General features: G+C 43.5%; 1 protein-coding gene across 1 annotated transcript; it reads left to right on the top strand.

Annotated features, from left to right (window-relative positions):
* The first annotated feature begins 4588 nt into the window (after nt 1–4588).
* LOC119296889 (syntaxin-132-like) lies at nt 4589–7949 on the top strand. The gene is made up of 11 exons (XM_037574908.1): nt 4589–4690; nt 5336–5392; nt 5501–5549; nt 5629–5717; nt 5817–5890; nt 6011–6053; nt 6556–6642; nt 6747–6824; nt 6912–6992; nt 7084–7149; nt 7626–7949. Exons 1-11 carry the CDS (start codon nt 4637–4639, stop codon nt 7785–7787), a joined length of 840 nt encoding a protein of 279 aa, XP_037430805.1. The 5' UTR covers nt 4589–4636; the 3' UTR covers nt 7788–7949.
* Nucleotides 7950–11839: the final 3890 nt, after the last annotated feature.

Raw genomic sequence — 11839 nt, 5'->3', positions numbered from 1 at the left:
TCCCGACCGAGTGTATGTCGTCAGACCTTGTTTTCCCGACCAACTTGTTTGTTAGGGATGTGGTGATGTGGTGTAACTGGATCGTGATTCTCTCCTATGCCGCGTTCCAGGCGGCCGCGGCTGCGCTGGTGCTCTGGCTCCCGGGCCGCTGCCGCTGGGTCCTCCGTGCCTTGGCCTACCTCGCGCTCGTCCTCACCGTCGTCGGCCACTGCATGTGTTTCGCCAACGTCTGCCTCAACCACGCCGCCGACTCAGGACGCCTCGTCTGCTGGATCTTAGGGGCTGTTTGGTTTGAGTCCCAGCTAGCCCCACCAAAACTTTGGCATGACCAAAGCATGGGCATGGCCAAAATTTTGGCAAGTTGTTTTTGTTTGGATTGCGACCATTATATCCACCAAAATTTTGGCAAATGTGATCTTTGTTTTGTTTGGTTTGCGATCATCTGAACCTCATGATGATCATACTAGTTATGAAAATATTTAAATGCATCTACTGTTTAAAATTAAGAAAATATAGATCAAACTTAGATGAAATTGATGTGAAAATAAAATCGTCAAAATAATAGTGTAAGTCATTGTTGCACTTGTAAGCCGCTAGTAGTTAATTGTCCGCAGCAGCATACATCATGCATTTTTTTAATCTAGATTGATGCATGCTGCTAATCACGCACGGGTCTACGTATTTGTAGTGGAAAAGCGCTGCTGGTTGCTGACAAATCAACATATTCTGCTGCATGCACTGGGCAGGGCCCACCAAACAACCGCGTCAATATTTTAGCGGAGCCTTTCCGTGCCCGCGATTCGCCAACGAATGATTAACATGGAGGGGCGCAGGGCGCGCTGGGCGAGCCAATTTTCAGGCGCCGGTCCAAACAGCCACCAAAATACGTGGGCGAGCCAACTTTTTGGCAGGGCTAGTATTGGTAGCGATCCAAACAGCCCCTTATGCACCATGGTCCATGGCCATCGTCTTCTACACGATTTGCGACATCATCAGCTTCCTGACCCTCGTCCGGGGAGGCGAGGACTGAGAAGCAGGGCAAGCCATACGTAGCTGATTAGTTCAGCTAACTGCAGGCGACCATGTCCTTGGATCAGTACCGATGAGTACAAAGGAATAATGTACAGAGTATGCATTATATATGCTGTGACGATTGATGGAGTGCCGTATATGTGTGAATCTACTAGTGTAATGTAATTGGATAGACCTACTCCGTATTACACTACTATATAATCACCCTGCTGGAAATTTTTCTTTTTGGGAGGGATCACCCTGCAGGATTGTGGTCGTTTTTTATGTATTCGACATTTTCTCTATAGTACGATAAGACATAATTTATATGCTTACATATGTCCAGCTTCGGTAAAGTTTGATGTTGGTGAAATTCATACTCCGCATTTATATTCATGTGGGCACGGTTGGATGACCGATTTCCATATCACTGTCCGTAGATGCGTACACAGACGGATACCGTGGTCATTTTAGAGGTCCGCATTAGAGATGCCCTAACATGTGCATAGTTCTACTTTTCTGGCGCATCACATAGATGTTCTGGAGCGCACTGCTCTATAGCAGGGGCTCCATGAGGAAGGCTAGAAAAAATATGATTGCACGATCATAACGTACTCTGAAATTTGTGAATCTCATACTCACGGGTAGTCAAATTACTCAGACAAGTGAAGGCGGGCATGTCGATAGGGAAAATAGGCCCTTAGTTGTGTCATCCTCCCAAGGGAGACTCTGGGGCGACCAGATTTCCCAGTGTGACACCTTCCCTCTTCCCTCCCTCCCTTCCCTGCTTGCTACTGTCGAGATCTCTATGCGGCCTCCTTGGAGGGGGGTGACGAGGCTTTCAACTTCTCTTTCTCGCTGACGAGGGCCATTGCCTCTGTAGCGGTGTTTTTGGGCGGTGAAGGCGGAGTTCTTCTGATAGTGGGGTCGTTCGCTAGTGCGGTAGTACGTGGATCCTTGGTTGCTCGGGTAGCAAGGCCATGGTGAGTGGTAATCATGGCGTGTGGGGGTGCCTTGTGAGTCCTCTCCGCCACATCTGAAGACGTCTCTAACATCGCAAGGGAAATGGATTCATTCTCAAGTAAATTCTTTCTAGTACTTTTGGTGGGTGTGTGCCTCCAAGATCGTCTAGCTGTTGCTTTGAAATCTTCAAAGTTGTGAAGAACCCAAGAAGTTTGTAAGGGCTCAGAGATGATCATCAAGACTCATACAAACTTCTCCATTATTTACTAATGATGCACTGCTTTTCATTGATGCTTCGTAAAAATACATATTCATCCAAATTTGCAGGTAGTGAAGTTTTTTCTCGAAAATGAGGATTACTCCTAGCCTCTGCATCAAGCGATGCACACAATTATTTTATCATATTGTTGAATAGGTCCTGACAAAAAACATACATGTGCCCAAAGACACCTACCAGACAAACATTGTCGCTACACTACAAGCTTGATGATGTGCTCTGACCTTGCATCAACACATACCATCTAATCTAGTGGCCTCATCAAGCCTCCCACCGACGAGCCAAGAGCACCAACTGGTATAGCAGACCCTCTACACACACCGCATGCACATGCCCTAGAATCAGCCGCCCCCATCTTTCCGCTGTCCCACCTTCAGGATAGTATAGTTGAAGTCATATGCTACAAATCGGAAATAATTTTCAGGTATAGCTCATGCAAGATCCTCATAGTATGCTTCACGTTTCCCCGTTTGATCCATGATAACCACTTAATGGTTTCTACCCTACAAGTAACTAAAACGGTGCAAATCCTTGGCCACAACGAGGATGGCTCACCACACCAGGGGGGCACCAGTTATCCCAGCCACGACGAGGCCAGTATGTCAGCGCTCGTGCCTGCTACAGGATGGAGCCTTCTCATCATCACGCACACGTTTGCACCATCTAGATCACCGGCAATGTGAAGCTATACACCACTGACGTGTCTTTCTTCGATGAAGCAAACTACCACTTGATATGCTGACGACGCAATCTCAAGTCATTCAGTCCGACACCGATAATGCGGACACCGCCACAAGGCCTAGAATCAACGAGGCGAAGGCCGTCCACATGTTCATCATCAGACATTGACACAGCGGATTGATATGGCTAAGCAAAGCCGGAGCAACGGGCGTATCGCCGTCCCCTTCCACTTCATCACCACATCATCACCGTCTACACCAAGCTCAAGGAGAAGACAAGACCAGAAGATGACGACCATTGCAACAGTTTAATCGGAGGTGATTCCCAAGCTTGACTCCCGGGCGTAATTAATCGGGAGCTTTTCGAGGCCCCATGAACCAGAAGCCGACATTCACCGAAGTCACATTGATCACACCAGCAGGCCACAGAGCACATCCTTCATAGGAATTTTTTGTAAATTTGTTTCTTGACGTAAGATTAATAAAACATATATTTCCTTATATATTTTCTTTGTGTACTTAGGTACTACATCGACATGCACGCGTTTTGTTTTTATTTTGTGGTGTCAAGCATTCATTAAGTACCCCGCAAAAAAAGCATTCATTAAGTAAAATATTTTTTTTCAAGAAATAAAAAAGCACGTGTTTAATGGGTCGCACGTGGCCAGCCCATGTGAGGGAGCCATAGGCCTTTCGTCAACTATTCCACGCTCAAGATGTTGGAATAGGACGTGTCCTATTCTTTGCACGCTGCAAGGAATAGTGGAGCTTGTACAAGGAAAGAAAAGAAAATGAAAGGAAACGAAAGATAGCTAGCACACCAGGCGTACCTCCAGCTAAATCCTCGCCGCGCCGCCGTCCGTCTGTTCCTTCCTCCCGTTGCGCCGCCGTCTCTTCGTCCCGCCCCGCCCCGCCCCGCCGCCATGAACAACCTACTAACTGTAAGTTCCCTCTCCATCCCCTCCCTCATGTTCCTCCTTTCATCTCTTCACGCCGCTCAATTGCTTCGCCGAGGCCAAGCGCACGAGCTTCAAATTCCTCAAGGAATCGTTCGCCAGGAATCGGCTTAGTTGCTCAGATCTGCTTGAGCTCCAAGTAGCAGGATTTATTTGTCCCTCCTTTTAGGATCTGCTTGCTCCTTTCGTGTGTGCGCTATCAGCAGTGGGCTGGTTGCTCTTGTGTGAACCTCTCCGGCCGGGAGGTTATTCTGATTTTATTTGTCCCAGCTTTATGCTTAGCAAGCACTGTAGTCTCAAAATGCCATTCACTGTTTGTTTGTTAGGTTGAAAACAACACGTAATGTGATCACATTACTTATTTCAACACTGTAATTAACTTGAGAATGTTCTTTTGGCATTACATACGTCATGTTCTGATTTTGAAAGTGACAGCTCAATCTCTTTTTGAGAAGTTTATCTCTTCTGCTAGCAACATATAAGCTTTAATAATACTCCTTTGGGACCAGTTATAACAATGTCAATGCATTATTTCGGCAACGATCCTGTCCTATTAGTTTGGTAGGTTTTAGCTGATGATGAAAGTAGCAGCACAATTGGCTATAATATCAGATCGAATTCATAGCAATCAAACAAGCCTTCATGCAGGTGCTGTGGTGCAGTACATGTTCTTCTAAACACTCCAAATTTTGCAGGATTCCTTTGAGCTTGCCCGGCGGGATTCCTCAAGAGATGGGGGGGATGTTGAAATGGGGATGCATCAGCCCGACGCCTCTGATAATTTAAATGGCTTCTTCAAGAAGGTGCATGCGAAACTCTCTACTAATCTCCAAGCTTTAAATTATGGGCCAATATGACAAATATGTAGGCTGATTACCAGTTTTGGGGATTTACCGATTAAACATGACATATCATTTTTCACACATATCATCCGATATTGACCGAAATATCGACCGATTTGGCCGATATCTGACCTGATATGACCACTGATATAGACCGGTACGTCGATGAACACTATTTATCATAAAGTAGTGAAAAAAGATAAAGTATGTACAACTCCATCTTATTATCAATGAAATGCATAATATTTTGTAGAAACACATATATAACATATTGTTTTTAATATTAGAGTGACGATTTTGAGAATCTGTCTAGAATATTTTCTTAATTAACAAGTTCACAAACTAGGAATTAAAATTTGCTGGAGCATTGACGCCATATATTTTGTTTTACTAAAAATACATTTTTGAACCAGAATATTGAAAAAAAATCCAAAAATATTTTCTCCTATATATCACCCGATATCCGACATCCGATATGTTCAAGCCAAACCGATACAAACCCAATATATGATATTTTGAACCTTGTTAGTCTCTGATGATGTTATTTGTCCATTTTTGCACTAATTCAGATTAATGACATGTGATGTTGCTTTCATACACACGCAGGTTGAAGGAATTGAGATCCTAGTAGCTAAGCTGACGAGTCTATTGACTAAACTCCAGGTCCAACCCATTCTAATTTCCTTATTACTGCTTCTCCTTCTCTGATGTTATTGTGCTCAAATATTGATTCTCATAGTAATAATGGAATCTGTGTGTCTTTGCTTGCAGACTGCAAATGAGGAATCAAAAGCAGTTACAAAAGCAAGCGCCATGAAAGGTTACAGCTCCAAATCTTATCTTAATGAGTTGAAAATTTCGCTTTACTTATAGTCACGCACAACAATACATTTTTGTAGCAATTAAGAAGCAAATGGAGAAAGATATTGATGCAGTGATGAAAATTGCTCGTATGGCAAAAACAAAAATTGATGAACTGGAAAAAGATGTATGTTATTCTTCTTTCCTAGCTGTATCCGCATCTGCATAAACTAAAAGACGGATACGCTGCTTATGGTTTGCTCTTTGCCCCTATGCTATGTCACAGAACTTATCTAACACGAAGAAACCTGGACGCGGGAAGGGCTCTGCGGTAGATCAATTAAGGGAACAGACTACTGGGTAAATTAAATTTACTGTCGATTTGTGTTTCGAGTCTCTTGCCTGCTTGAATTAGCCTCTCCTTTTTTTGCGAAAATGAATTATTACTTATTCACTCTGCCTACTGATTGATCTCTACAGAGCAGTGAAAAAGAAGTTAAAGAAATGGATGGACGGTTTTCAGGTAGTGCTTCCCTCTAACTTGAATGTCCAAATTGACATGTATGTGATGATTTTCCTTTTCTGTCTGTGAATAAATAAACGTTCCCTCTAATGCCTAATCGTAGTCTTTAGATACACAAAAAAAACTTAAAACTAGTCATTATTTCTGTTTACTACTTGGGCTATTTGATTTGATATTCCCTCATAGAGCAGAGGGGACAAACTAATCTGCCTTACCATGTCTATGAGCCATCCAAGCATTCAGCTATATGAATGCTGAAACGTCTGGCTGTTCATAAGTGGTGGAAGTGTCTTCGTTGATGCTTATATGTTCTAAAAAAATAAAAGAAAGAGTTTTGCAAATTGCCCTCCTTTCGACTTCCAGTAACTTTACAAGAATGTTTCTTAGCCATTATGGTAGATTATTGATAGTATGCTATCAGCCTGATGTCTCTGAAGGTGAAATAATATAATGTAATCTTGCAACTATGTGAGTGACACGGTGTTGTTACCCTCTGATGCAGGTATTGAGAGAATCAATCCGGCAGGAGTACCGGGAAGTTGTTGAAAGAAGGGTATTTACTGTAACTGGTAATCGCCCTGATGAACAGGTATAGTTGCACCTTTTTTTTTCTATGGTTATTCAATTTGAGATTCTTTTTCTTTCTATTGCTTATCTTACAGTGTGCCTCTTCTGTTACTTTGGGATCTGCAGACAATTGACAATTTAATCGAGACAGGGAGAAGCGAGCAAATTTTCAAAGATGCGGTTCAACAGCAGGGGAGAGGCCAGGTATATACGAGTTATAACTTGGTCATTATATCGACACTTGTGGGAAAATGCATCAAAATCAAATCAGGATAATTTTCCATGTTGCAGATATTGGATACTGTTGCTGAGATACAGGAGCGGCATGATGCTGTAAGAGATCTAGAGAGGAAGCTTCTAGAGTTGCAGCAGGTTACGTTTCATTTGCATGAGCTCTTATGCAATTTTTTAAATAGTTGACACCATGCATTTGTGAACACATTTCCTGGGATTTGGCTTGTAGATATTCCTGGATATGGCAGTATTGGTTGTGGCCCAAGGAGAGATGACAGATGACATAGTGACACATGTAAGACGACCAACTTATGAAAACAGCTTTAGGCTGGTCACAATGGGCAAGAACATAAGCTAGTAACTTCACACTTTCCTAGACTATGTTACTACCTCCATAGTGGGTAGGAACATCTATGTAGTGTCATGCAACGATGTATTTATTAGGTTATAGACTCATTGTTTCTTGGAGTGTGTGATGTTCCGGTAACTTAGCTAGTTACCACAAGCACCTCTCTCTTCATTAAATACGTGCCACATAAGCAAAATTGTATTGGAGTATGTGATGTTACTCCTAAGTTCCTTCCCACTGTGACCAGCCTTATTCTACTCCCTCCGTCCCAAAATAAATGCTGCTAATTTATTACAAGTAACTTTGTACTAAATCAGCGACACTTATATTTTGGAACAAAGGGAGTAATAAATAGACCTAACCGGCTTTGTCATAAAGCAAGCTAACGACTGTGATGCTGGCATTTTGTTTGTTTCTGCAAGGTTTCAAAGGGTACTGACTACATGCAGCAAGGTTTGGATGCTCTCGAGAAGGCAAAGAAGCTACAGAAGAACTCGAGAATGTGCATGTGCTCCGCCATACTCGTTCTCCTGCTGATAGTGGTTATCGTCGTGCTCACAGTTATCCAGCCAGGGAAGAAGTAACTCTTGAGCACGACTTGAAACCCAACATCTCGGCGCGGCAGAATATATATATCGTGGTTACTGTTTTTTTTTCCTGTTTACAATAAGAGAGCATCCATCTAGTATGAGTTCTCAGTTTGTATGGCCAGGTCCTGTATCTGGAAGAGTTTCTTTTGAATGACGAAAGGCCCCTCTAACACTGAATTATCTCAAGCGTGCCTACACACAGTACAGGTACAGGTAGAATGCCAGTACAATGCATTCTCACAAGCCGGCATGCAGACACACAGATCCTTGGAGTGACATGCCTCAAGTATATCATCCTTTGTCAGCTTGTTCTTTCTATCCAAGAAGAAACTCTATTCCTAAAAATGAACACCGTACCGTACTGGTACTGCACTATATGTAATCTAACAGGGGAAAGAAAATACCGGAACTTCACTTGCCGAGAGTGCCAGATATGCCTAAGAATAAGCGCGGCAAGCGGAGACATAAAATTACTTGTTTCAGACATTTGGCACCAGTCAACCGAGATATAGTCTGACTATTTATCAGATACACCACTGTCATGTCCTTGCGCTAAATACGTCAAGTGTGTAAGCCCAGCTTTGAGCACCACTCATCATCATCCATCTCAGAGAATAAGAGCATGTCTTTCAGCAATAAATCATCATTTCAAATCTGACATGCAGGTAACAAGATGGAAAAGGCACCTCTAAATCGAGGCTTTTTTTTTGAGATACTCGAGTATACAGAATACTCAAGTGGGAGGAGTACACTCATCCTGCATCATTGTCATCAGCCTGGCCGGAACCGTAGCGGAGAGTCGAAGATCGCCATGTTGTCTTGCCTCCACACCTAGCTCATGGGCCAAGGTGTTGCAAACCCTACTCACATGACTGACGCTGAAGGATGCAAACATCCCCAAGACGTCCAGAATGTCCTGTAGCACTCCATAACATGGTGATAGCATCCGAGTTTCACTTTTTAAGTCATTTACTATCACCAAGCAGTCCATTTCAAGCACAATTGCCCCTCTGTAAGCTTCTGCCACCGCCTTCAGGCCAACCAAAGCCGCCCTGTCCTCCGCTTCTTCCACACTTGCTGCAGTGCCAATCTGTTCGCAAACTGACATCAAAACCCGTCCACTGGAGTCCCGTGCGATCACACCCGCCCAACATTGTCCACTGGCCGGCAGGAAAGTGACGTCAGAATTGATCTTTATTGTCTCCTGAGGCGGGGCAGTCCATCTCTTAGGTGTCTGGCCAGATGGACCCGGCCCTGGGGTGTCCGAAGGCCACATTGCCTTCCCTGTTTCAGATTCTATCAATGAAGCATTTGCAAGCTGAAAATCCTCCTCATACTTCAGGAGGAAAGTACAGATTTTCTGATAGTCTCATCGCCTTTCCCATGAACACAATTGTCTCGCAGGTGCCACCCTCTCCATAGCAGCATCAGCACCCTCGCCCGCATGTCTTCTGAGCATTTATCTAGAAGCACTTGCAGCCAGTCCGGGCCAGTATACCTGAAGGAAATTTCATCAGGGATCTCCCACTCCTTTCTCATTTCATACCTTAGAGCTTTACTCTTGGTACAAGCAACTACCGCATGGAATTCATCCTCCTCACCACATCCGCATATACCGCATGTGGCATCCACTTCCAGTCAACTGCGAATCCAAGGGGCAGGCTTGGATGGGCTCAAGCCTGCCCTCCAAAATCGAACAATTTTTTTACTACTACTCATCAAGTCATCAGTGCAGCCCAGCCCAGCCCAGAAAACACAAGCCATCTGCTCAGCCCCTGTAAACGCTGGTCTCGAGCACCAATTCCAGCGGGCTGCTGCCTGCAACACCTCTCGACGCCTCATATTTGGCACGTATGGCTGTTTAAATTGACAATACCATTTTTTACCTCAAAATTTGACTACTTCCAAAAAATCTGAGAAAACTCTTGTAAATACTAGATGTGACTAGTATGAATCTGGGAAATTTTGAGCATCTTTGGACAAAGGGATTGGTATATAATAGCTATTTTGACAAAATGTCCAAATTTCGGTTCATAAATTGTCATATAAAAAATAAAAAAAATCAAGTAAGTACTACATGCTTACAGTAGTAATCTAGGAAACTGTAAGCTTATTTTAACAATATGATTAGGAGATAACAACTATTTTGCTCAACTGATCCTAATTTTGGTTGAATATTTGATAGTTGTCAAAAATTCTAAAAAAAACTCTAGTAAATACTACATATGACCAGTAGCAATCTGGTAAAGTTTGAGCTTATTTGCACAAAAGGATTAGGAGAAAATTGGTTTTTTCGTCTAAAAGGTGTTTAATTTACTCGTCATTAACTTTGAGCCCCCCTTCATTTTCTTTTTGGATTCGTCGCTGCTTCCAATGTCCTCTTGAATTTATTCCTCTTAGTAGCAAGCATATTCGTAGCCACCCGCCATCCAAAAATTCTAACTCTGGGTGGGACCTTTGCCTTCCAAATGAGATCCCAAATGCTTCTAGTGTTTGCGTCGCTGGATGAGCTCGAGGGAATTTGATGGGTCTGACCTTGCATTGAGGCGGCCAGTCTATAGGCACTCCTAACTGAGAAGACTCCATTCCTTTCATAGTGCCAGGCGATTCGGTCTTCAGCATTAGATTTTGGAATTGGAATTTTGCAAATTTCATCAGCATCGAAGGGGTGGAAGATTTGCCTCACTAACTCAACATTCCATTCTTTGCTGTCCGATCGCATAAGCTGGTTTACCCAACGTAATCTTGACCTCCTGGCAAAAGCAGCCGTCTTAAATCCTTCATTACGTGGGATCCATTGATCTCTTTGAATCTGAATACTCTTCCCATCGCCGACTCGCCATATAATCCCTTTCTTAAGTAGCTCCAAGCCGGCCTCAATCTCCTTCCACACCGGAGAAGGATCGGAGGTAAACACCGTATCTATGAGGTTTCCATGTGGATAGTACTTCGATTTGAGCACTCTAGCACACAAACTATCGGGGTTCTGAATGAGCCTCCAACTTTGTTTTGCGAGCAATGCCACGTTGAAACAATGCATATCCCTGAAGCCAATGCCACCCGCTTTTTTAGGTTGGGTCATGCATTCCCACGACATCCAATGCACTTTCCGCTGGCCCTCTTCATCCCCCCACTAGAAGTCACGTATCATCTTTTCATATTTGTCACAAAATCCTTTCGAAAGTAGGAAAACACCCATAGTGAAGCATGGGAGAGCCTGAACGACCGATTTGACGTGTACTTCCTTTGCAGCATAGGCCATGAACCTTCCTGACCAATCATTACACCTTTTTGCAAATCTGTCCAAGATCGGTTGGAAGTTCTCATCCTTCATTCTACCTTCCGGAGTGGGTAGCCCCAAATACTTGTTCTCAAAAGAGGCTGACACAACTCCCAAAGTTTTCTTAATCTCCTCTCTAATCCCTTCTGGACATAGCTCACTGAACAACAAAGAACACTTGCTCTCGCTCAACAATTGCCCGTGCCTCTTTGAAAGGAAACTAGCACCTCTTTCATGGCACGTGCCTGCTCCACTGTCGCTTTGAAGAAGATCAGACTGTCATCTGCAAAAAGTAGATTTGATATTCCCGGGCTGTTTCTTGCAATTTTAATGGGCGTCAGCTTACTTTCTCTAATATTCTTGTTCATGAGATTAACCAAACCATCCGTGACAAAGAGGAAGAGATATGGGCTGAGAGGGTCCCCTTGCCATAGGCCTCTAGACGGTATGAAATGTTCCAACAACTCTCCGTTACACCGGACTGGATATCTCACTGAGCGGACACACTCCATAACCCAGGCTGTCCACTTCTGGCTGAACCCAGGTTTTAACAAAAACCCCTCAAGAAAGCCTCAATCCACCTTGTCGTATGCTTTTGCCAAATCCAACTTATACGCACAAAACGTGTCATCACTACAAGAAATATGTCAACTTATGACCACCACTATTGGTCACTGAATGGTCACAAATTTCCATTTATGACCTTTTTGTGACCAAAAACATAAGGTCAAAAGCTGGGCGTCGTAAACTGACTATAGCGGCCTTT

The sequence above is a fragment of the Triticum dicoccoides genome, chromosome 5A (genome assembly GCF_002162155.2).
Source record: "Triticum dicoccoides isolate Atlit2015 ecotype Zavitan chromosome 5A, WEW_v2.0, whole genome shotgun sequence".
NCBI classification, from domain to species: Eukaryota; Viridiplantae; Streptophyta; class Magnoliopsida; order Poales; family Poaceae; genus Triticum; species Triticum dicoccoides.
This window is presented reverse-complemented; position numbering and strand designations above follow the sequence as displayed.